This window comes from Ascaphus truei, chromosome 11 (genome assembly GCF_040206685.1).
Source record: "Ascaphus truei isolate aAscTru1 chromosome 11, aAscTru1.hap1, whole genome shotgun sequence".
NCBI lineage: Eukaryota > Metazoa > Chordata > Amphibia > Anura > Ascaphidae > Ascaphus > Ascaphus truei.
In genome coordinates, this window is record NC_134493.1 from 40,081,519 (window position 1) to 40,108,901 (window position 27,383).

Consider the following 27,383-nt stretch of genomic DNA (forward strand, 5'->3'; position numbering starts at 1 on the left):
AAAGCAGTGATGTGGGCCAGGCTGATGAGGGGATGTTCAGACTCTGCTGTGTGTGCCTGCAGCTCACAGCCTGGTCGTGCACCAGGAGAATAGCACATTTGCTTTTCAGATCACACACAGAGCAACAAAGGCTAATATATATTAGCATCAGCAACAGCAACTAATCACACCAACCTTAGCTAGTGTGAATCCAATGCAGAAACTACAGAAGCTCAGTGTAGCAACAAGAGAAAGCTGCACTTGTGTTCCACAGGGGAGAAAGGAATAACATGACAAAGACCCAATTAAACATCTACCTGGATCATCAGTGAAGAAAGAAGAGTCTCCTGTTGCATTGATTTGTTTTACTCTTACATGACTGTTCACAAGATACAATGTGGGAGTGAATACTGCTTACAGGTGCTATGAAAGGACACGTATTCACTTCATGGGTTTAGCTTATTTACCAACCACAATGACCTGAAAGGGATCATTCTGCTCCAGGTAGACACAGAAGAGCTGCTGAGCTGTCTGGCAGGTGGACAGTGCACCCGAAGACACAACACAGAAGGGATCTTGTAGAGACTGCAGGACAGATCTGACTTACTGGGGCAAACTCCAAACGTGATCTTAGACGAGTTAAGTGTAACCAATGATGTGGTGAAGTTATATGGAGATGCAGATAAGGAAAAAGCACGGACAGGTAAGAGAAGCTTTGGTTTGTATGCAGAATTTTCCATGCTCTTCTATTTCAGCTCCATCATATTGCAAATTAAGTGATCGAAGTGGTGCACTTTTAACTGACTTGGGAATTAGGAGTGCAAACAAATGCTAACTTGTTTATCTGTTTTATCCTGTAATTGTGTGGCAGACCTAGATTACAGGTGTGTTATTACAATAGGTGCATTCACAGACAGTACAAGGTGACAGTTTGCTGCGTTGCCCCCATGACCCCAAAATTAAGCACAATGTGATGGAAGGATCCTGATGCCTGGATTATTTTAAGAAGAGTAACAGGAAGCATTTTGGATACTTATTAGCAGGGTCAGTGCTGAGAGTTACACAGCTGTCAGTGGTATGAATTCCTCTCTATCCAAAACATCCACACCTGCACCCAAACCTTTATGCCCATACCCCATAGTCTTGGGTAATGCCAACAGGTCAACGTGTGATTTATTTCCAGTGAGGTTTGGGAGGAACAGAAGGAGATCTTTTTATGTTCCATTGACTTGCATTGGGTTAGGGAACTTTTTTCATGGAGAAAGTGGAAGAATTTTTTTTTTTCGCAATGTATGGGAAGGTCCCTCATACATATGGAGAACTGGTCAGTGATCAATATACTATCCATCCCTCTCTGTGTTCTTTTTCTGATCCATTTATTTATATTTCCATCCTCCCACATCTCTCTCCCCCTCATATATCTCATCCATATGTTTGATTCTTCTCTCTAAAGACCCCTCTTATTTACTTATTTCTCTCTCCCCTACAGTATAGCATTCCTGTATTTAGCTCACACTTTCACTTACATTGTATATTTAGCTAGTTATTTGGGTAGTTACACATTTCTGGCATTTGTAACACATACTTAGCAGTAGCTACTGTATCCCACATATCCATCTCAGCATCTATATTGTGAATCTGTATTATAAAGTGTCACGTACACATTATGTAACAGCCTGGAATACTGTAGCCTAGTCTAAATCTCACACAGCTCTGTCCATGCTCAGCTCTTAACTGATAGTGATGTGCTAAGCCTAAAATAGATAGAGGCTCGCATCTTTCACCTCCATAACCACATTAATTCCACGGGGGAATGCAATGCATTGCAGTATCCTACAGCACCAAGGTGGTTAGATACTCACTTGGATCTTTTTTTGAATAGTTGAAAATATAGAAAAAGAAGAAATAACTAATGCAGTAGTTTTCAACCTTCTTTTGGTTAAGGAAACCTATACTTATATTGTGAAATTCTGAAGAACCCCAACTCTAATAGAGTCTGAGATCCAATGCATTGTAAGGAACCCCAACCATCTCTAATAGCAAGTCTGAGATCAGATGCATTGTAAGGAACCCCAACCCTCTCTAATAGTGTGTCTGAGATCAGATGCTTTGTAAGGAACCCCAACTCTCTCTAATAGCGTGTCTGAGATCAGATGCATTGTAAGGAACCCCAACCCTCTCTAATAGCGCGTCTGAGATCAGATGCATTGTAAGGAACCCCAACCCTCTCTAATAGCGTCTGAGATCTGATGCATTGTAAGGAACCCCAACTCTCTCTAATAGCGCGTCTGAGATCAGATGCATTCTAAATTCTTCTGTATTTGGTACAATTTTCAAATGACCTGAAAATCGCAGGGAACCCTTCCGAGATGTCCGAGATATCCGGTGGAACCCCTGTTGAAAAACATTGACCTAATGATAATCTGTCAGCACATATTTGGCTGTTTTTTTAAACACCCTAAACAATCTATTCATTTTTATGAAACCACTATTTATTAAACATATCTGCTCATAGAAACAACTTTGTTCAAAAAAGCCCCTAAAATAATAACTGATTATTGCAATATTGACAACATACTTATTAATTTGATCATGTCACTGTTTATGTTTAATTTACTTACATTCATCTTTCCACAATTTCTACCTGAACACAAATATATATAAAGTTCTCAGTTTTTTCCTACAGTATTTAGTTTAGAATGAAATAAAGACAAGAAAAGCACTCCGCGTCTTTAGACTTCTGAGTTAGGGAAATTTGAAGATTTTGGATCCAACAAATAACAATTGAATAGAAAAGTACTGATTTGACTTATTGCATATGAGACTAGATTTTGTGCCCGGCTTCGCCCTGGGAATGTAATATAGAATACATGGCCCCGCCCCCCCTCCCCCCCCCTGCTGCCGGAACATCTCCCCGCCCCCCCCCCTCACCCCGCACTGCTGCTCGATGTAGTGCGGGGTGAGATTTGTCTCGGTCTGTGTGTGTATATGTGTGTGTGCCTCCCACCGCTACCGGAACATGTCTTTGTCCCCCCCCCCGGCGGTCTCTCTACGCCGCTGTGGCATGTCCCCTCGCTGCCGGCACATCTCCCCGGCCCCCCCTCCATTGGTACATCTCCCCTCGCTGCCGGCAAATGTTTCCCCCCTGCCCCTGCTTCTCCCCCCGCTAGCTAGCACATCTCCACCGCACACCTCACATCACACACACAGCCCCGATCCAGGCAAGGATACGCCCCCTCCCTTAGTAGCCACGCCCCCACCCCCGCTTTAGCCAAGGGAAATTTAGAATGTCCATAATTTGGGAGGTGAGTCATATTGGAAGCTCAAAATAGTTGCGTTGACCTACAAATCCACCGCAGAATGTACAGTCCACGTTTCGTTGTGCTACGTGGTGCCATTTGTGGGATATCGATGCTTCGGACATACAAACAAACGGAAAACGGAATCCAACTTAGATTTATAGTATACAGTAGATTACTGGGGCTGAAAATGAATGAGACTGACTTAAAATACATAAGACTTAATAAAAATCAGTGAGAGTTGGCAGGTCTGGACATGCAGGTTAGAATCACTAGTTTACACCCCTTAAAATTCTTAGTCCTTGAATGTAAAGGGGGTGGGGATGGGGGGGGGGGGCGGAGGGAGGTGGGGTGTGGTGGAGAGGCGTCCCATGGCTGTGCAAGAGTTAACAAGAAACACAAACCGTCACAATGTTTTTTTTAAGGTTAATAATTGATGGTGCGTTGGATGGTACAACTGGACTTTCTCTGAGAGCAAAACAAATAGCATGAACCTGATGAAGCTGGGTCATCAGATGAGTGCTAAATAATGTGCTTTTGACATATAAAGGAGAAGCCTTGAGAGGGGATGCTGGCACAATGTGTATCACAAAGTCCTTAATGCACGTAACTCCTGAAAAGATCCAGCCAGATCCCTGTTATCTAAATCCAGCATTTGAACAGTAACTTAGTAACATGGAAACTCAGGGACTCTTGGAACCTGCTGTTCTTTTTGAGTCAGACCCTCCAGCACCAAGGAATGTTCTGCTCCATCTAAACCGTCCACCCCTTCACTGCCAGAGACAGGAGGAGAGGTGCCACAGCAGAGGGAGGAGATGAAGATGTGCTCTATGTCACCTATTAGTACATGGCACTAGGAGAGGTGTGTGTGTATGTGTGTGTGTATATATATATATATATACTAGCTGATATACCCGGCGTTGCCCGGGCGTGGAAGGGCAGGGAGCATGGAGTGGAAGGGTGGGGGGGGGAGGGGCATCGAAGGGCGGGGGGGGGGAGGTCGAAGGGTGGGGGGGAGGGGCTTCGAAGGGTGGGGGAGGGGCGTCGAAGGGCGGGGGGTTGGGGCAAGGGGCGTAGAAGGGTGGGGAGGGCAAAGGGAGGGGGGCAAACGGCAGGGTAGGGAGGGGGGCAAACGGCAGGGTGGGGCGGGGGGGGGCAAACGGCAGGGAGGGGCGAGGGGGGGGCAAACGGCAGGGAGTGGTGGGGGGGGTCAAACTGCAGGGAGGGGCGGGGGGGCAAAAGGCAGGGAGGGGCAGGGGGGGCAAAGGGCAGGGAGGGGCGGGGGGGGGCAAAGGGCAGGGGAGGGAGGGGAGGGCAGGGAGCAAAGGGCAGGGGGAGAGGGGAGGGGAGGGCAGAGGGAGGGAGGGCAAAGGGCAGGGGGCAAAGGGCATGTGGGTAGGGGGGCGGGGGGCAAAGGGCAGGGGGGGCAGGGGGCAAAGGGCTGCGGAGGCAGGGGGCAAAGGGCTGGGGGGACCGGGGGCAAAGGGCTGGGGGAGGGAGGGCAGGGGGCAAAGGCCAGGGGGAGGGAGGGCAGGGGGCAAAGGGCAGGGGGAGGGAGGGCAGGGGGCAAAGGCCAGGGGGAGGGAGGGCAGGGGGCAAAGGTCAGGGGGAGGGAGGGCAGGGGGCAAAGGGCAGGTGGGTAGGGGGGGCAGGGGGCAAAGGGCAGGGGGCAAAGGGATGGGGGGGCAGGGGGCAAAGGGCTGGGGGAGGGAGGGCAGGGGGAAAAGGCCAGGGGGCAAAGGGCAGGGGGAGGGGGGTTAAAGGGCAGGGGGAGGGAGGGCAGTGGGCAATGGGAAGGGAGGGCAGTGGGCAAGGGGCAGGGGGGTAGGGAGGGTAGGGGGGGGCAAAGGGCAGGCGGAGTCAGGGACGCGTTAAATAACCCATTCCCCTGCTTGTACTCACCTTGCACACGGCTGCGCTCCTCTTCCTCCGGGTCACGGCCGCCCTCCTCCTCCACCTCGGGCTCCTCCGCGGCGAGCCTGACACGCTCCGGTGAGGAGGCGCTGTGCCTCTCGCGGGGAGAGGCGGAGACAGTCGGAGGAGCGCCCTCGGGGACGGGGAGCGGCCTATGTGAGGGGAGAGCCGCAGAGAGCGTGCTGAGTGTGTGTGTGGGGGGGTGAGCGGGGGGGGTGAGCGGGGGGGGTGAGCGGGGGGAGGGTTGAGCGGGGGGTGAGCGGGTGAGGGAGAGCGCCGGGTGAGGGAGTGGCCTATGGGTGATGAGAGCCGTTGGGAGCGCTCTAGGGCATGGTCAGTTGGGGGAGCGGTCTATGTGAGGGGAGAGCCGCAGAGAGCGAGGGGGGGTGGTGTGTGTGTGTGTGTGTGTATTTTGGGCCGTCACTCCGCCTCAGGCCAATGAGAGGTGTGCGGGGGCGGGCGGCCCAAGGGACCAATGAGATTTCCCCTAGGGACACAGGCCATGCAGACAAACATACAGTGCTTTCACAAATATATAGTATATATATATATATATATATATATATATATATATCAAATGGAAATATTACTGTATGCTCATTTGCATGTCTTAGACAGGTCTGCAACTCCGCGTTTCACCATTATCACCCAGCACACAGCACTTCCACTGCAGCAAGGGATTCTGGGGAATGACATGCAAATGAGCAGTTTGTATATATATAAAAAAAATATAAATATATATCACATTTTTAGTTATGGTGGTGAAAAAGGCTACCACATACCTCCACCGTATAGCATTGCTAAGCCAGTACAACCAACCTCACACTCAATTGAGATTTAGCCCTCAAGGTTCTAACATATACCTCTCCTATTTAGGATAGCAGCATCCACCAAGTTCTATTATTATCGTTTCATCTCTGCTTTTTATTTATATGTTTAACCACATGTGGTATTTACTTGTCAGATTTCTTATTAAATATACATTCATTAACTGCATATCCAGGATTGTGCGCTCATCATTTTCTTGTTTCACATGTGTGTTATAGGAATTGGTTATTCCTTGGGGAGCAGCCTGTCCTCCCTGCACTAAGGCTAAGGCCCCGGTCTCTCCGCTGTAACGCGCGCCCGCGCTTTTGGCTGCGCGTTCAGCCGATTCCCCGGTCTGCAGCTCACTGCAGGAGCAGAGACCGGGGGGGGCGTGGCGGAGGAGTGACGGGGGCGCGGCCATGACATCACCCGGCAGGTTTGCCCTCATTGGCTGAACCGCCGGGGGGCGTGCCTAGCCGCTCGACGCGAGTCCTGCTCTCAATTCTATTGAGAGCAGGAGTAGCTCTCGAGCGAGCGCTGCGGCCCCCCCTCGCAGCGGGCCCGGCGCCATTGCGGGGAGGGCTCTCGTGCGCGCAGCGTCCGCCACAGCAAACACTGTAGTAGGCAGCGGGGGCAAGTTATATGTAGGATATTGCCTGGATTGCTTTTAACTCCTTTTCTCTTCCACACCTAGTTTTGCACAGGGTTCTATTATTATACATTACACTACGGTCAAAGTGCCTTAAAAAAGTACCTGTTTTAGCACAAGAGTATATAGTACTTTTAAACCCGTTGGTAAATTAATTTATACAGTATTGTTAGAAAGGTTTCTGCGGTGCTTACGGTTTCCTCAATGGTGCTAGTCCTATTGATCACAGAAAGAGTACTTTGTGGGTTGTGATACTTTTGAATGGACTAACATTCCACATTGAATGGACTAACAGTGTACAAGGTTCTCTTGTGCGTCAGCTTTCCAGACTGCAGAGGTCTGTCCATAAACTCACATCCGATCAATAGACCTCAGCAGCAGCGTGGAAAGCTTTGGCACAAGACGGCCTTGTACAATGTATATGGCGAACCATTAAACAAATATAATTCACAGTCCATAATGTTTTTATATTTATGGTTTAAAAACTGAAAAATAGTAGGTTTTCTAAAACATTTATATATATATATATATATATATATATATATATATTGTGACAAACGCCCCTCTTTTGTAGTGCTGACGTCTGTCTGGGTTCTTCCTGACACAGTCTTCTAGGGTTATTTAATACAAAAACAGGATCATGCAAAGTATTAAGCTGCTTAACTCAGGCTTCTGCCTGCTTTATTTTCATCCAAGTAAGGTACTGCAGCTTTAACATGTGTAGGTTAGAGGTACTCAGATACTTTCATTCAGCAGTTCACTCATTTCATTGTTACAGTATTTCCCACACTGTTATTTCAAGTAAAAAGAAACCAAATTATATAAACAAAATCCTATCCCTTTCAGGGATCTAACTACACATCAAAATCAGTCTCTCTAACAGCTGCTGGCCAACTAAACTGGTTCCCCAGCTTAAAACAATGCTCTCTCATTTAGGGTCACAAGATACAGCACAGTCTTTTAGCAACAGCAGTAACCATTTGTTTATCTTATCTGTTTGGGGTGTCCAGGCAAATCCTCTGGTACTGTGATACGTGGAGAGGCCGTCAACCTCGATACTGGATGCAGGAGAGTAGCGACACCCCCAGCCCCCAGGCTCCAAGGAGAGAGAGTGAAATGCAAAACCTCTCTGCTCTAAATACCTGTGCATGTGATTAGAAGAGCAGGTGAGGGAGAACTAGAGCCATTGTAATCTGTGGTCTGGATTTTCCATCCAGCTGCCTGAGTTAATGTGAAGCTGTGGAACGGATCATTTTTAGCTATTCCTGCACTTTCTGCTCTAAAATGGGGCAGAAAGCTGCCTAACATCTTTGGACTATGTCACATATCCCCCTCCCCAGCTCACACCTACTGGGGTGAGCGGCCATGGACCTCACTGGGGTGAGCGTCCTACCTGAAATACTTGAGCTAACTCCTCAGTACAACATTAAGTATTCACATGATACGAATATGAACTTCATTATAAATTTACCAACCGAAAAGGGCATTTTTTTTTTTTTCCATATTGTAAGCTACCAATATTTTTTCTCTTATACTACAGCCTTGTAATCTTAAGGGCCATCAACCCTGTATATTAATTTGTAGTTTAGCTACATTTTCAACACAGAGAACCAATATAACATTGTAATATTGACAAAATGCTTATTTGCATAGTTAAGTGTCCGTGACATAGTCCACACGTGTAATAAAAAAAAAAAATCGGTCAGTTCCCCCAAACATTTTTTTTTTTTTTTTTTGACTTCCAGTCTATTGCATCCTTTGACTTTATTTCATAGCCCGCTGCAACCTGCAAATGACTGGACTGTTTCTTTAGCTTCTGATGAGACCCTTGGACCAGATTCTCCTTGGCTCCACAGTGTGGTCCAGATTGGTGAGATATGGAACTATTCAGGCGCCGTGTTAACCTTCGTTGTTTTTCCTTTTCAATCTTTGATTTCCCTTTTGTGGCCATTACCAGGCCTTTGGGTTTTGGAGACCTAGTTGCCTCTGTACAAACGTAGTCCATATTAACCATGTCATCAGGATCTGTCAACAAGTTTGTGTTTTCAGGAACTGCCACCCACTTGGCTAAAACATCTTCTGTGTTGTCCTGGGTGTGTCCACTAGTTTGATAATCTTCTGGACAACGTAAATGAAATTGAGGATCTGGATTTTTGAATTCCAGATCAGGGAGTATATTCTCAGGAGGGTGCCTATCTGTTTCTGGAATAACAGCAGCACAATCAAAGTCAATTCTTTCTCCTTCCTCTTTGTCATCAGTGAGGGCATTGAGTTTACTTTCCCTGGTCTCCTTTTGTGACCGTGTCTCTTTTAGCCTTGGAATCTCTTTCTCCAACTTCATCTTTATAGCAAATCGTAATATTGCAACAGCATTGAAGATACACGTATAGGAACGTACCGCTTGCTTGGTTAGGAGGTAGGATTGATAGCCCGACTGAACCACTTTAGCCGCTTCTCCCATGTCCGTCATCTGTTTCAGAGCGAGGTTTAACTCTGTTTCATTTTCTCTATTCTTGACCTGCAGCTGCAGGTGCTCCTCCCGGGTCTTGTCCAGCTCCAGCTGCAGCCGGGCCCCCTCATTTGCCGTGTGGTCCAGCTGCTTGTAGATATCGGCCATCTCGCTTTTATAGCGCAGTGTCAGGCAAACCACCTGACGGACGGACACCTCCTCTCTCTTGGCGCACTGTATCTCGCGCTCAGCCATCTGCTTCTGCAGCTCTCCAACCTGATCGTGCCAGACCTCCCTCAGGGTCTTCACCTCTTTCTGGTGCTTGCTCTGGGTTTGCATCAGCGCCTCCATTTTTTGGAGCTCTGCAGATTGTGTCGCCTGGATCGCCGCTGATTCTGTATTCTGCAGTGCTTCCTGCATTTCTAACTTTTCCTGGATCAATTGCTTCTCCACTTTTTCTGCTTGGTGAAGCTTCTCATCACCTTCACTGATCTGGTCAGTCAAGTCTGAATTTTTCTGTGTCAGACTTACATTCTCTCTTTTTACAGTCTCTAAATTACTCAGGGTATTCTCATAGGTTTCCTTCAATGTACACAGCTCTGTGCTGCGAGCGTAGACCTCATGGCGTGAGAGTTCCAGCTCTGCTTTAAGCGCGCTAGCCTCTTGCCGAGAAACCCCCAACTCTGTGATGAAGTTTTGCACATCTTTCTGGGACATCTCATAGCATAGTTTCCAGTCAGTTCTTGTTTTCTTTGATTCGCTTGGCTCTCTGCCTATGATGGTAGCAGTAGCCTTTGTCATCTCTAGGCGTGTCGTCATTCCTGGGACGATTGCGCCAGGCCCTATGGGCTGTTGCTCATCTCGGCGCCTTTCTGACGCATGTCCTGACAGTGCAGGTTCAAGTGGCTCGGTCACTTCCCCTGTGACTTGAGGAACAGTTTTCTTTCTTTTTGCTTTATTAGCTCCAGAGATATCAGTGGTCCTGGGCACACACTCACTGTTATCAGCTTCCACATCTTGCTTGCACTCACAGGGCGTTGCTTGCTTTTGCAGCTGTTTGTCTTTGAAAATTTTGGGGCACACATCTTCCATGTGACCTACTTCACGACAGGCCCAGCATACTAAATTCATCTGTGGGTACGGCTCTCCTCCAGGGTCGTGATCATAGTATGGCCTGAAGGGACACTGTTTTGTATGGTTACGTACATTACACAACAAACATTTCACGTCGGCCATTTTAGAAACCCGGCAGGGACAATTGCTAGCTGCAATTTCACTCACTTCAGCAACTTACATACAGCACTTGCTAGCTGCAAATTCACTCACTTCAGCAAAAGGCATTAGCTTTACAAACAGCACTTGCTAGATGCAAAAAATTTTTTTTTTCTTCAGCAAAACATTTTGGTTTTCTGTTTGGGTTCAGGGTGCTATTGCATCCACACTTCGCACATTCTCTGTGTATGCTAGAAGCACAACTGATATACACAGTGGAACAGACTTCACTCATAGCATCTGTATTTTACTTCAGCTGGGCGGCCATTTTAAACCCCCGCATTTATTTGCAAACCCACAGACTTTAGTGTCTGCCCGCATTCTCCACCATATGTGACAAACGCCCCTCTTTTGTAGTGCTGACGTCTGTCTGGGTTCTTCCTGACACAGTCTTCTAGGGTTATTTAATACAAAAACAGGATCATGCAAAGTATTAAGCTGCTTAACTCAGGCTTCTGCCTGCTTTATTTTCATCCAAGTAAGGTACTGCAGCTTTAACATGTGTAGGTTAGAGGTACTCAGATACTTTCATTCAGCAGTTCACTTATTTCATTGTTACAGTATTTCCCACACTGTTATTTCAAGTAAAAAGAAACCAAATTATATAAACAAAATCCTATCCCTTTCAGGGATCTAACTACACATCAAAATCAGTCTCTCTAACAGCTGCTGGCCAACTAAACTGGTTCCCCAGCTTAAAACAATGCTCTCTCATTTAGGGTCACAAGATACAGCACAGTCTTTTAGCAACAGCAGTAACCATTTGTTTATCTTATCTGTTTGGGGTGTCCAGGCAAATCCTCTGGTACTGTGATACGTGGAGAGGCCGTCAACCTCGATACTGGATGCAGGAGAGTAGCGACACCCCCAGCCCCCAGGCTCCAAGGAGAGAGAGTGAAATGCAAAACCTCTCTGCTCTAAATACCTGTGCATGTGATTAGAAGAGCAGGTGAGGGAGAACTAGAGCCATTGTAATCTGTGGTCTGGATTTTCCATCCAGCTGCCTGAGTTAATGTGAAGCTGTGGAACGGATCATTTTTAGCTATTCCTGCACTTTCTGCTCTAAAATGGGGCAGAAAGCTGCCTAACATCTTTGGACTATGTCACAATATATATATATATATATATATATATATATACACAGTGGTTGACAAATCACCAAAAAATCTACTCGCCACACAAAAAAAATCTACTCGCCACCTAGTACCAAACATGTGCTGCTTGGGCCAATATTTACTCGCCCGGGGGTTAAATCCACTCGCCCGGGGCGAGCAAATGTATAGGTTTGTCGAACACTGTATATATATATATATATATATATATATATATATATATATATATATTCTCATTCTCTCTCTCTCTCTCTCTCTCTCATTCTCTCTCTCGCTCTCTCATTCTCTCTTTCGCTCTCTCATTCTCTCTCTCGCTCTCTCTCATTCTCTCTCTCCCTCTCTCATTCTCTCTCTCCCTCTCATTCTCTCTCTCTCTCTCTCTCTCTATTACTCACTCACTCACTCTCACTCACTCTCACTCTCATTCTCACTCACTCTCTTTCTGTTTTTAAACCATAAATACAAAACTTTATACTGTATGTCGTGTGACCGTGTGTGTGTGTGTGTGTGTGTGTGTGTGTGTCTGTCTGTGTATTATAAACAGTGCTTAATTGATATCGTACACACTAATAAACATAAATAGTTGTATATATCTATATATTGAATCAAAGGATAAGTTAAAGATAAATGATATCTTGTGTAAACATAACCATATTATCTATTCTAGACAATATAAACAATATTATTAGGGACAATTAATGCTGCACGCAGTCATATAAATGTAAATTAACCCTGTGATTATGCCAATTGTTAAGACGTGTACTTTAAAAACATGTAAACAGAACATATATTAAACTACATATATTAAACATGTAAAAAAACAATATATTAAACTAATAAAACAATGTAAAATGTCCAAAATTGAGGAATAGGATTCACATCACAAATATTAACACATTAGAATCACAGTATAATTATACAATTTATATATACACACAGTTATTTCACAAATATTATTTATATTATAAACAAACACCACATGTAAATACATTAATATTATATAAATAAATGGTACTGTATATCATTCACAGCCACAAAATATAATTAGTATGACATAATCAACACACAATTATTGTTGTTATTATTATTAATATTTAAATATTTAATTCATTTTCACCAAATAGTTTATTTCATGGGTCATTGTAATGGTAGCAATCAAAGCCCACTATTTAGTCGTTAGCCTTCATTGTATAGTCAATTAGAATATGACTATACTTTATCATTATTCAATATGAATTATTAAGCCCAATATCTATTGGAAGTACTGGGCTCCACAAGTGAATTAATAAATTAATATATTATCTAAGATAGTTAGAATTAATCAATTCAACTATCCAGTTAGTATTAATCAATTCAATTATCCAGTTAGTATTAATCAATTCAATTATCCAGTTAGTATTAATCAATTCAATTATCCAGTTAGTATTAATCAATTCAATTATCCAGTTAGTATTATCACATATATGTATATATATATATATATATATAAATAAATAAGGACCATACAATCCCTAATTGATGAGGAATAATACATTAAATGGAATATAGATTCAACTTTCCATAAGTGAGGGGAACACCATGTGATATGAATACACTTAAACACCCATAAAAAATATATACAAGGATTATTGAATAATTGCATTATATGAAAAATAATAAAAAAAACTGTCCAACAAATGGTGTCAAAGTTCAAAGGTAAATATGAATGGGTATAAAACCCACAGATAATATCCTCCGGAGATCCAGGCTGCTTTCATCGAGGATTTAACCACTTCCTGTAATGGAACAAACACCGGATGGTAATAGGCATGTATGAGATAAATCTCAAACTCCATCACTGCAGCCGTGATGGTATACGTGTCCGCCGTACTCCGCTCGTCCTCCGGCGACTGGCAACACTTGTATTGGGTTGGGACTCCTTGCAATGCATCTGATCTCAGACGCGCTATTAGAGAAGGTTGGGGTTCCTTGCAATGCATCTGATCTTCAACACACTATTAGAGAGGGTGATGGGACTCCTTACAATGCATCTGATCTCAGACGCGCTATTAGAGAGGGTTGGGGTTCCTTACAATGCATCTGATCTCAGACACGCTATTAGAGAAGGTTGGGGTTTCTTTGCATCTGATCTCAGACGCGCTATTAGAGAGGGTTGGGGATCCTTACAATGCATCTGATCTCAGATGCACTATTAGAGAGGGTTGGGGATCCTTACAATGCATCTGATCTCAGACGCGCTATTAGAGAGGGTTGGGGATCCTTACAATGCATCTGATCTCAGACGCGCTATTAGAGAGGGTTGGGGTTCCTTACAATGCATCTGATCTCAGACGCGCTATAAGAGAGGGTTGGGGTTCCTTACAATGCATCTGATCTCAGACGCGCTATTAGAGAGGGTTGGGGTTCCTTGCAATGCATCTGATCTTCAACACACTATTAGAGAGGGTGATGGGGTTCCTTACAATGCATCTGAGCTCAGATGTGCTATTAGAGGGGGTTGGGGTTCCTTACAATGCATCTGATTTCAGACGCTATTAGAGAGGATTGAGGTCCCTCAGAATTTCCCAATATAATTATATTGTTCCTTCACCAAAAAAAAGGTTTTAAAAAACACCGCCTTATGGATACTTACTTGAATGGGCTTCAAGGTGTCTTCCTGTGCCAGGAGTCTTGCGGCATAGCATTATGTAGTAGACATGGGCCTGAGGTTTCTGGTTTCTACAGAAATTAAGATAAATGTTTCTTTTAATCTGAAACCCCTACAAAAGGCAGTGTATTTAATGAAGTAATTCCCCCCTCCCTATGTCCGCATGCGGCTTGGAGCACTGCTTGAATAAGTTCCCATACCGGGACATGAACCTTACTATCACTCAGCCACTGATTGAGCCACCCGTGCTGAAGCAGGGATATCCTAAAATTCTGACCTGTTTGGGGAAGTGGGGGGTCTTGAGGCTTGATATTGGTCACCCCTGAACTACACCATATGAAAGACTGAGCCACTGATTGAGCCACCTCTGCTGAAGCAGGAATATCCTGAAAACCTGACCTGTTGGCGGCCCTTGAGGACTGGAGTTTCCCAGCCCTGATGTAGATGCGATAATTAGATAATGTTGAAATAATACATAGTTCACTTTCCCTCTGCCGGGGCCACCATGCTTACCAAGGCACGAGAAGTGTGCTCCCAGGATCCCGCGGGCGCCTGTAACTAAACTCCCCAGACAGTTTCATTTTACCTGCTATAAAAAAGAGAGGGTGGGGGGGGGGGGGATAAATAAAACGCAGTCCTAGAAGCTGACAACATTTCGATTTGCAGACATTCTTATCTACGCCTTGGATTATGCTGAGACACAGGTGTCATGGTCCTCATGACTTATCTCAAGTTAATATGGCACCTTATCTCATGCTGACACTCATGGAGATGCTCAGCCACTTCAGAGCATTTTCATGGACCAGCTGAATGTCCAGCACTGAGCTGCATTGCAGAGAATGGACAATACAACCTGGTGCCAGCTCACCTTGCCCTTAATGCCGACTGGCGCCAACTACTTACAAACAGCGGAGAAGGTGTGCTGGTATTTCTTCCTGTTTTCCAACCTATCCGTCTACCGCCCTAGTCTGTAATGTTGCCTTTTGGACATAATACCCATAGAAAAAAAATATATACCATTGGAGAACAGATCAACTATTTCATTGTCAATAGCTAATTCACAGCTTTGAGAACAGGGATTTATACGTAAATACTGGAGACTGATTTCCAGTCTCTTATTTTCCAGTGTGATGGCATACACCTTGAAAGTGAGGTTCAAAGAGGTGTTACCCCTTGTTGAGCTGGATCATATCCTCCTGCCTTTATGTTCAGTGTCAATTAACTTTGACCAATGCTCAGAACCAGACTCGTGATGACCTGAGACCTTTGGCTAACACCATAATTCATCTTGCCAATTCGAAGTAGAGCACATTGGATGTTGTAACTATAATTGTTTAAGTATAAGGTGCTGACAAATTCCATAGCGCTGTACAATGCGGCCTCTGGAATGAGAACACTGTACGTAAACAATACACAATTGTGAACCAGAGTCAGAGCTTGGGGACAAGATTACTGTTGCTGGCGCTACAACTCTTCACACACACTGCAAACAATAAAATACAATCATGGTTGCTAATGGGCTCTCCTAGTGTTGGGTGAGAAAAATAACATGATAGTAACTTGACAACAAAGCTATGGCTTTCTGTCCATGTCAACAGGACTCCACACATGGGAGGTTAAGCACCAAGCTCAATAAACTGCTGTAATGTTCTGTAACTGGTTTGAAGGGGTTTATGTGTCATGCGTCATTTATTGCCAAGGAATGCACCTCTGATCCACTCTTCAATACGATGGTGTCTGTGTCTTATTGATAACACCAGCTCAGACAGGGAATACCAGTCGGGGTGCGGGGCGGGGGGATGGTTTAGGGGTCTTGAAACACAAGTAAAAGGAGTAAAGTATGTAAAGTATGTCAGGGAGAAAAATATAGATCCATCTCATCAAAATATGTGCATTAACTCAGGGGTGTGCAAACTTTTCCCCCTGCACCCTGCTGCCTGCTCTCCCCCCCTGGTCGCACCCCCTACTGCCCCCCCCCCACTATCTTGGCTCCGGAGTAAAATGACGCTGCAGTGTCATGTGACGGCATGGCGACACGACATCACGTGACCCGCGGCGTCATTTGTAGCTGGGTTGCCATGGTGACGCATCACCCGAAGCCAAGGTAAGGGAAGTCACAAAGGCCTCGCGCGGTCCCCCGCATTTCATTTAAATGCCTTTGGGGAAGCGCAGGCCTTTGTAACCGCCACGCCCCCCCTGTTTGCGCACCCCTGCATTAACTGACTCCTCCTGTTGCTAAATCTGCTTGAAACATGGTCTTCCAACTGTGTTCAGATCCAACACTCACCATATGGTGTCAATGTACTAAGCGTCGCAAACAGATTTTTAGGTGCAAAATTGGAGCGTGTCAAACGCAATGTATATTTTGTGCACGTATGTAATAACCTCAATGGACTGCACTTGGCACACAGATGTAAATGTACAAAAAAAAAAATATATCATAAAATCAATTAAAAGTGCGTCAAAATCTTCAAGCCAAGTTCAACTTGGTGTAAACCCGAAAAAGACTGTGAATAGTTTTAGCGCAGAATAAGGCTGCGTCCATACTCTAGCCTCGCGTGCTGAGGCGCGCTCACGCTGTGAGCTCGCTTGTGTGGCGGGAGGCGGTACTTTGGGCCACTTCCCCCCCCCCAAGCACCATATTGTCCCCTTGGGCCATCCCCCCCCCCCCCCCGAGCAGCAACTCACCCCGCTGGCAGGCAATCTCTCCCCCATTCACTCACCTCGTCTTCATTGGCTGCTTCACGAGAGCGGACTCAGTGCTCAAACTAAAATCCGACTGTCGGATGAAAGTCAGCACGCTTCCACTCGCCTGAGGAAGCGTGCGCGAGCCCCTGCTAAAGCCACTCTCATTGCGGCTGCAGGGGCTCACTGACAAGCATGATCGCGGCTCAGCGGCTAAGCGCTGACCATGCCCGCGGCCTTAAGTTACTATGTATCAGCCACTCCAAAAATTGTACATAGTACAGGTATTTTAGTATATAGGGTGACAAAATGTATTATTTTCACAGTAAGGCTATTACAAATAATATTACACTAATAATTATCAGTTACCAATGCTAGTCATAAATACAATATACAGGCATACCCCGCTTTAAGGACACTCACTTTAAGTACACTCGCGAGTAAGTACATATCGCCCAATAGGTAAACGGCAGCTCACGCATGCACCTGTCATCACGTCCTGAACAGCAATACCGGCTCCCTACCTGTACCGAAGCTGTGCACAAGCTGGGAGACTATAGAGCCTGTTACACATGCGTTATTTACATCAGTTATACACGTATATGACGATTGCAGTACTGTACATGCATCGATAAGTGGGGAAAAGGTAGTGCTTCACTTTAAGTACATTTTCACTTTACATACATGCTCCGGTCCCATTGCGTACGTTAATGCGGGGTATGCCTGTACACATAATTGTGTTTGCATTTAAATGATAACACTCAGGTATTTAACATGAGGACATGTAAAAATTCATTTCAAACTAATTCTGCCTCATACAGTACGTGTGAAGTGATCATACAAACCTTTCAAAAAAAGTGCGTTGTGTGTATTACTTTTTGGCACTGAAATGGTGACCCCCAAAATGTCAGTGCACAGACCCCTGTATCTGCCTTTTCTTTGTTCCCTTGATTTTGTTAGTCGCAGCTGACTCACGTCTCTCACCGACTGCCCACTCTGTTTCACTTCATCTCACTAAGAATGTTCACCGAAGCGTCTTTTCACATCAGCGAGTATTAATAATTTGTAATTGCAGGACTCTTTTATTATCAGAGCACTTCACAGTTATACGTTATGCAGTCAGTCCTCTGGTTAACACCTTTGCTGGTGTTCAGGCCTGCGTTGCAGACCACTCTATCAGTGAAGCGTAGGAGGAGAGTGAAAAGACCGTCATACTGTCTTTTCGGTTACCTTAAAGCCTAGAAGTAGCCAGATCCACCCTCACTGGTGGAATTACCTCAATCCCCAGAACGGTATAGTATGGTCCCCGTTTTCTTTTCAGCAGAATTGAATGCCGATAAAGGGGGAGCTGTATCAACGTACAGAAAGTGCGACTAGAAGTTTGTTCTGACGCGCTTGCGTCAAATGTAATAAAGTGTTTCCTTTTTGAGGCAAACACAAGATGCAAAAGTGATGCAGAGTTTGCTACATTTTTACTCACTGTAACTTTTTTTTTGTGTCTGGTTGTAGACACTTCCAGCTTCAATGCATGGCCAGGACCAACCTCACATTAGAAGGCCCAATAGATCAAAACAGCTGTCTGTGTGTAGGGTTGCAGGCCATACACTTCTGTAACCCAGGCGGTGTTGAGAAGCTGTGCAATGTGGCAGGCATAAACTTATAGGGGACCATGCAAAAATAGACATAAAGCAAAAGGTGACACTGTTCTCATTTGCATGTCATTACCCAGAATCCCTGGCTGCAGTGGATGCTAAGAGATAATGGGGAAAGGCGGGGCTTTGGATGTGAATGTGCTACCAAGTGGGATTTTTATTTGCTGCCACATCTCATTATAATATATGCATTATGCAACTCCTCCTACGGTCACTCCCCAAAATCGCATGGTGACGCACTCAGCGCACAGCTTGGAACCAAAACCTTGGAACGTTGATGCAACGAGACGCAAGAAGAAAATGATGCCATTTGCGTCCATATCGCTTCATATTTGCCTTGAGACCACCCCAAAAAGATCCCGTTTATTAATGTAACAGATACAGTAGTTGTTCATCGGTGACTGTGTCCGACCATGATGCACTTTGCAGAACTTCACAGCGCAGAAGGAAGGGTTCCCTTAACCCAGAGGTTCTTAACTTCAGTCCTCATAGATGCCCCAACAGGTCAGGTTTTCAGGATATCCCTGCTTCAGCACAGGTGACTCAATCTGTGGCTCGGTCAAAGACTGAGCCACTGATTGAGCCACCTGTGATGAAGCAAGGAGCCTCCAATTGAGCCACCTCTGCTGAGGCCAAGTCCGCAGACAGTTTTCCAGAGGCCCAGGACTAGAGTTAGGATTGGGGCCCCCACCCTCCCCGTGTTGACGTTCTTGCGAGCTCCCCCGTTTCAGACCTTACGAGCCCCCCTCTATTTCCCTCCCTCTCCCCATGTTTGTTTCTCCCCTGCATCTCACCTCTCACTGTTCCCCCCTCCATACATGTATTTCTCTCCCCTGCGTCTCACTCTTACTCTCTCCCTCCCTCACCCCATCGCTCCTCTCACTCTCCCACCACCAATTACCCCACTCTCTCAATCCCCCTCCTCACACAATCCTCCCCACAAAATACATACCAAAATACCCCACCCTTCCTAATACATACAAAAAAAATCCTCACCCCCCCCCCCCACAAACCTCCCAACTCCCCAAATAAATATATAAAAAAAAACAATACATACAAAGGTTTTCAGGCTATCCCTGCTTCAGCACGAAATCCGCCATGGGTACGTTACTGGTACCCGCGTGTTCGCAGCAAGGAACTGTGTATAGTGACTGGGGAATTCGTAGAAAGGGGTCTGGGTGGCGAGTGGTAGAGAGGGATAAACGCCTGTCCTACCGCCGGCAACTTGTTTGAAGTTGAATTATTTATTGAAGCTTACAGTAGTTGCAAATCCCTTTTTTCTTGTGTTGGGGTCTGAACCCGTCTCCTGCAAATACTCTATTGTGCACCAGTGTGTACAGTACAAGCCATGGGCTCTTCACCTGGCAGCCCCGGGGGCCAAATCTGGCCCTTGAGTGGCCCTTGGACTTCCTGCTTATGTTCATTTTATTGCAGTTGCTCAGGCAGCCAAGTGCAGTTTTTTTTAAATACTAAAATTCACTTGTAATCGAAGGCAGGAGTGCTCAACAGGTCAGGTTTTCAGGGTATCCCAGCTTCAGCACAGGTGGCTCAACCAGTGGCTCAGTCAAAGACTACACCACCTATGCTGAAGCAGGGACTGATTGGGCCACCTGTGCTGAATCTGGGATATCCTGAAAACCTGACCTTTTGGAGAGGGCTTGAGGACTGGAGTTGAGCGTCACCTGGTCTAAGGTAATATAAATATAGATGGTGCAGGTGTAAATTCTTGAAATGCTTGCACATTCTTTAAGTATAATCAGCAAGTCTTTAAATGCATTGTAATACTCTTGTGGCCCTTTTGGAAAATAAGTAGTAGAGCCCTGGTATAAACCATAGGCTGAGCTGAAAGGGCATGGACATAGTTATAAATAATGTGTCATCCAGAGCTTTAAATTAAGGAACTACTGCAGAAAACCTGAATTTGACTCTGTGACATGGGGAGTTATTGTGGGAACCTAACATAAAGGCTTGGGGAGGAGAGGAGCAGCGTGTGAGATAAATAAGCTTGGCAGCATTAAGAACAGGCTGGAATAGTCCCTAGCACACTGAGCGTAATTAGCCTGCTGTATTCGTAATGCCCGGTAACGTTGCTATGTTACTGCTGCCGATGAGGAATGTATCAGTGAAATCATTTTTAGAAATATTTTGTGCTGGTGGAATAATACAAGACGAATTGCTGCGTTCCTTTCCACTAAACCGGGCCAAAAATTGTAAACAAGACTTCAATGCACAGACAGTCCTGGGTTATCCAACGGAATCCGTTCTGGAAGTAGCGTCGGATAGTGAAACCGTTGTAAAGTGAGCCCCATGTTAATCAGTGGTGGTGACGCAACGGCCCTCAGGTTGCATTGTAAAGCGTTGGATATGCCATTCATTGTAAAGTGAAACGTTGGATAACGAGGACTACCTGTACTGTCCACTTCTGTCAATTTACCAGTGCGCTCGAAAAAAAGGTATAATCTACTTGAAAAAAAGTCTCCCCAACCCAGCACGAGCCAATGGACGATGAAGAGACACCATCCATTGGTTTTCCTCCCTAATCTCCCTGATAACCTTTTTCACATGTTGGCTAATACCGTAAGATACACATACCTTCAACAAGATACAAACAAACGTTCTGGGGACCAAGCACCAAGCTCACACAGGTGATGGGATCTTGCCTATCAGGAAACATACACAACACAATGATTGTTAGCCAAAATGTTACCAATTGCCTTTCATACTGCACTGTGGTGTATTGTATGGTATATGGGTTTCCTATAAACTCATAACAATAATATGATTCATAGTGCACCATCCACACGTACTGTATACTTTAGTGAATTCACTCACAAATGTATACTGCTCTGCACACAAACATACACACAGATATAAAACACTGAAGCAGGAGTCCCCAGTGTGCATTGGTGATTAGTGTTGAGTATGGTGTTGCTAGTAAAAGGCAGATGCTGGATTTTGAGGACGCATATGGATTTGCGAGTTAGTTTCCTCCCTATAATCACACAACAAGAGCAGGGCAGGGAATTATTCAAGCAGCAAGAGCAGATTGCTATGATGCACTGAGTGATATAGCCAGCCCTTAATGCAACAGTGCCTCTTATCGAGATTTCACTGGTCAATAGAAAGGGATGAAAACGTTATTTACAATATATGTTTAAAACCCCACCATCATCATCTGTAATGTTATCCCCTTTAATGAAATCGTATTTATTCATTAGTTTGCCTTGTTTCTTTATAGCAGAATTAGCCAAATATACAGTAAAGTGAAAACTCTCACCCGCCTTCTGTCCTTTGAATTTTTTTAAAATAATTTTTAGTAACATTTAAACCATAAAGTATAAACGTGCAATGGTACTGTAGATGCGACAGCATGTAACACGTGCTGTTTTTACAAGGCTCGGACCTAAGGAAATTCCAAACTTGTTGTGGCCAAAGCAGTGTCCAAAAAATCCCCAAAATGGGCAATTTTAAGACTCCCGATTTGTTAAAGAAAAATATTCTCAATGAACTGAATGGGACAAACCTGGCTTTTCCAGGAGACCTTAATAAATAACCCTTTTTCATTGTAAAGAAATTGCCCTGATGGTGTGTGTTTTTGTACACATGAAAGCAACACTCTCACTTAGTAAGTGTGTAATAACTACACAAGACTTCCCTTTCAAAGTGGGGGAAAAAAAATATTTTCTCTGGTTACCAGAGATTTTGCCCGGCTGAATTCTACTTTTTTTTAAAACAATGTTATTACAGCTACTGCCAATTTCACAAACCTAAAATGAGCAGAGACCAGGGATTGAAGAGTGACGGAAGAGTACTACTACCTTTTATTTACAAACCATCAATTTTGTACAGAAAAAATATGTACAAAATTGGGTCCAAAAATGTCTCCGTATAAAACAGAATGAAGCTCTCCTGAATCGATCACAGTACCACTGCTTTCTGTAACAGAACTGCAACATGTAACCCTTGTGTATGTTCTCTCTCTTTCAGTACCAGAAATGTTGCTGAATGCGTCTCTCTTGCCATCCTGAAACTTTGTCGAGAAGGAGAAAGGATCCAGTATCTCTCCAAATGGCTTTTCTCCTGGAAGCCAATGCACGGGATGCCAATCTGACGTCATTTAAAAACTGTACTGACAATGGGACAGGGATTGAGACTCCTAGATCTGAAGTGCGCACCATCCTCATCCCATTTATCTACCTTCTGGTGTGTGCTGTTGGGCTCAGTGGCAACACCTTGGTTATTTATGTGGTCCTCCGTTATGCCAAGATGAAGACAGTCACCAACATTTACATCCTCAATCTGGCTGTGGCTGACGTTCTATATATGTTGGGTTTGCCTTTCATTGCCACCCAAAATGCCACCTTTTCCTGGCCCTTTGGCACTTTTCTCTGCAGGTTGGTGATGACTGTGGATGGCATCAACCAATTTACCAGCATCTTCTGCCTTACTGTGATGAGCATCGATCGTTACTTGGCTGTGGTTCACCCAATCAAGTCAACCAAGTGGAGGAGACCAAGGGTGGCAAAGCTAATCAGCGCCATGGTGTGGACTTTCTCCTTTCTGGTTGTGCTTCCGGTGATCATCTTTTCAGACATCCAGAAAGATTTAAACACCTGCAACATCAGTTGGCCAGAGCCAGTAGATATCTGGTCTGCTGCATTTATCATCTACACATCAGTGCTGGGTTTCTTTGGCCCTCTGCTGGTGATTTGCCTCTGCTACCTTTTAATTGTCATTAAAGTGAAGTCCTCTGGTCTTCGTGTCATCTCCACTAGGCGTAGAAGATCAGAACGGAAAGTCACGAGAATGGTTGTCATTATAGTGGCAGTGTTCGTTCTCTGCTGGCTGCCGTTCTACATACTTAACATCGTGAACTTAACCTTTATAGTGCCAGAAGAGCCGGCCTACGTCGGCGTGTATTTCTTTGTGGTTGTCCTTTCCTACGCCAACAGCTGTGCTAACCCCATCCTGTACGGGTTCCTCTCTGACAATTTCAAGCAAAGCTTTCAGAAAGTGTTGTGCCTTCGCAAAAGCAATGGCATCAAAGACCTGACTGAGAATAGGCAAGAGAAGAGCAGTCGCCTGCAGGAGACCATGCTGGCTTCACAGAATTCCGAGCTCAATGGGCACATGCAAACAAGCAAGGTCTGAAATCCGACCCTCTCTTCAGAAATATGTAAATAGACAAAGAGTACTCCAGGCAAAATAAATACAGCTTTCATGAAATGGAAATTGGAATTTGCAATCCGAGGGGAATCAGGATGGAATCCGTTAGAAGATGAAAGCTTTTATGTATGATCTTGAATGAGTAACATTTAAAGGAACCGGGAATACAAAATGTACATTTCCATCAGTTCTGGTTACATTTTTCCAGACCCAACTGCTTCTTTAACTTTTTGTCTTGCTACCTCTGCCTTATAGCAGGGATGGCCAACGCCAGTCATCAAGAGCCTCCCAACAGGTCAGTGAGATGGAGCCACCTGTGCTTAAACAGGGATATCCTCAAAATCTGACCTCTTCTGAGCTCTGGAGTTGTCCACCCTGCATTATAGTGACAATCATAGGACAATATATGGTTGACTTAAAAATGTGTGTTATACAGTAGGCAATTTTTGTGCAGTTCTTCCTGTTTATGGTTGCAGATCTGTACCTGGTACGCCGTCTCATTAGAGTTTCTGTGAAGTCACATACAGCATTGTAAAGTAAATACATTTTGCCTTTCAGAGGCCAGCGATACATTACACAGATGTGCATTGTGCCAACAAAGCCGGAACCAGAATAATGTGGTCATTCCTGTTTTAAGTTTGGGTCACCATCTCACTTCTAACCCCCCTGAGATGTCAACCCATTGCATGTTTTTGGGATGAAGCCGGGAGGTTTAATAACCTAAGGTGCAGTAGCTGGGACGTCCTTGACAACGCGTGGAGGAAACAGTCCCGTTTTTAATGTTAACCATCTCAATTTCAAAACTTAGATTTGGGGGGATGTCAGGGTGACCAGAAGCCCCCTAATCACAGCACTTTCACCCTGTCACCATCAGAGGGCCCAGCAAAGCCTCCTGTACTCTGTCACAAACATTTGATTCTTGTGTCACTGATTGGATCAGAAAGTAACAAAGGGAAACCTGCAACAATGTTACAATTTTCTGGGTTATACTGCTGTGCAAGGACAGCAGGCACCAGTGGGTTAATAGGTAATACAAGCCTTAAAGGTCACGCATTAACCTACCTCCTGTGTGCCTCATTGTGTTCTCAGACAGAGCTCCAGGGAAGTGGCCAAAAACTGACCTGAGATAATGGATACATGATGAAGTCTCTTTAATGGCTCGTTCAACAAATAGTCCTCTGTAGCCCAGTGTGGCCTTTGACCTAATTCTCAGCTGGATACGCGGCTAAATGAAAAGCTTGCCTACTATTTTCTCCATCGTTCTGTTCTTTTTGAAGAAAATGTACAATTTGAGATACTACTGAACAATTCAGATGTCACTTTGTAACCTCTCCCAGTAGCAGACGGGGCAGCGTTGACAAGTGAAACATCAAATGAAAGCTTTGCCAAAAAACCTTTAGACTCCATACTACCTACTATTCTGAAACCTGAAGCCTTCTCCGTCAATCCGTCCTGTGTGTAAGGATTAAGCAAAAGAAAAATGTGATGATATGTAATATATGCCATTACAAAATGTGCTCTGGGTAACTTCCCCCCCAACTTCTCTAATGAACCCCTAAATCACAAGAACACACACACGGGGTACAGTGAGCACCTCGATACACTGACGCTAAAGGACGTGTCTTGGAAATCATGAGCGCTGATACACTGTCCCCAGCATATTATAGAATGGTGATCAATGCAGGATTTTGTTTTTACTACAGTAAGCCAAGATACTTTACCAGTAGCGCTCAAGCTTGTATTATTATGTATATAAATATAAAACACTGTTTTTGGGGGGGTTACAGATCGCTAAGATTGTGTATTTCTACTAAGAGACATTTTCAACAATCCAGAGCTCCAGGGGTTGGGTAACCTTCAAATAAAGATGCTACAATGGTATTGTGGACACATGATCACTAGGATATTCCTTCCGCTGCCGGAGAGATTTGCAATGAGTTAAGCATCCCATTGCAGTTCCCTCTGGTAACCAAGGGGTTCATTATTGGGCTTCAATGTAGTGTCACAAGGGCCTTTATTATTGTTTAATGTTGAGTTAACAGGAAACCACCAATCCCAATGTCTGTATATATAACAACCATTGTAAAAGATTTTAGTGACATGAAATGAAGCGTGATGTATATATTATTTATTGGTGTGGAAGGTCAACCTGAATGGATAGTTTGGAGAACTCTAATAAATGGAATTATTTTGTATTGTATTTTTCCTGTGTTTTTTACATTAGCACATATCACTATTGTGAACAATTTAGCTTTTTTGAGCATCTCCAACCAAATGGAGATATCTGCTAGACATTAACAGTTCCAATTTAGCCTTCCACCTCCACATTATCTGCAGCACATTGCTACAAATGTTTACGTTTCTGAGAATTACAACCAAAAGGGAAGTAAAGATAATTATGCCCCTCTATAAAGCCACACCTTGTATATGGAGAACAGTTTTGGGCACCACTCCATAAAAAAGACATTATGGAACTAGAAAAAGTACAGAGAAGGCCACCAAATGAATAAAGGCTAGCTAAATTAGATTAGTTTACATTGGAGAAGAGGCATCTAAGAGGAGATATGATATATATCTATATCTATATCTATCTATCTATATATATATATATATATATATATATATATATATATATATATATATATAGGAAAAAGAGAGGAGAGAGCGCACGCACTGATGTGTAAAACCGTACATTTATTGTTGGGAAGGAAGGGGAGGGGGAAGAAAATCACTCACAAGGGTAAATGAAATAAAAGCAGTTTGTGAATATATCACCACCAGTCCGGTATGTCCGTACATACATACATATAGGGCTTGACAAATTACCCAAAAAGCTACTCGCCGAACCTAAAAAGCTACTCCCACCAGCTCCGCCCCCACTTTAAAAAAGGGAATAAATTCCTAATAAGAACTAATAACAACATTCGTTTTGACATAAGTTTATTTATTGTATTACATTTATACTTTACTACAATTACTCCTTGTTACGTGTGTGTCTGTGTGTGTAAATGTCGGATAACCTCACTAATCTAGAAAAAAAGCCAGATGTGAATGACTAGTTTCCTGAACCCCTTAACCAGTGTCTGGACGTCCCCGCTTCACAATTTCTAAAGCAGCAATCCCTCCTGGGATCTTACCATTCCCGCAATGTTATATATTGGAGGGGAGGTGTTCCCTACCTGTCTTCTGGGTTGGGGGGGATTCCGATGTCTCCTGTGTGAAGCTTGAGAGTCAGATCTCAAGAAAGCAGTATAAGTTATTTCGGTGTAGGTATAGGGAAGTTAAGATATACAGGGTAAATAAGATATCCAGATCCAGAGTGTGAGACACAGAGAGAGAGAGACAGAGAGAGAGAGAGACACACAGAGAGAGAGAGAGAGAGAGACACACAGATAGAGAGAGACACACACAGAGAGAGAGACACACAGATAGAGAGAGACACACAGATAGAGAGAGACACACAGATAGAGAGAGACACACAGATAGAGAGAGACACACACAGAGAGAGACACACACACAGAGAGACACACACACAGACTGAGAGACTGAGAGACTGAGAGACTGAGAGACTGAGAGACTGAGAGACTGAGAGACTGAGAGACTGAGAGACTGAGAGACTGAGAGACTGAGAGACTGAGAGACTGAGAGACTGAGAGACTGAGAGACTGAGAGACTGAGTGTGAAGCAGGGGAACCTGGTTCAATTCTCTTTATCTCCAAGTCACTTTATCTCCCTGTGCCTCAGGCACCCAA

At 44.5% G+C, this 27,383-nt stretch overlaps 1 protein-coding gene across 1 annotated transcript; it reads left to right on the forward strand.

Moving 5' to 3' along the window:
- On the forward strand, positions 1-25,826 carry SSTR5 (somatostatin receptor 5). Its single transcript, XM_075565787.1, has 2 exons — positions 1-682; positions 22,453-25,826. Exon 2 carries the CDS (start codon positions 22,471-22,473, stop codon positions 23,614-23,616), a length of 1,146 nt encoding a protein of 381 aa, XP_075421902.1. The 5' UTR covers positions 1-682; positions 22,453-22,470; the 3' UTR covers positions 23,617-25,826.
- The last annotated feature ends 1,557 nt before the right edge of the window (positions 25,827-27,383 follow it).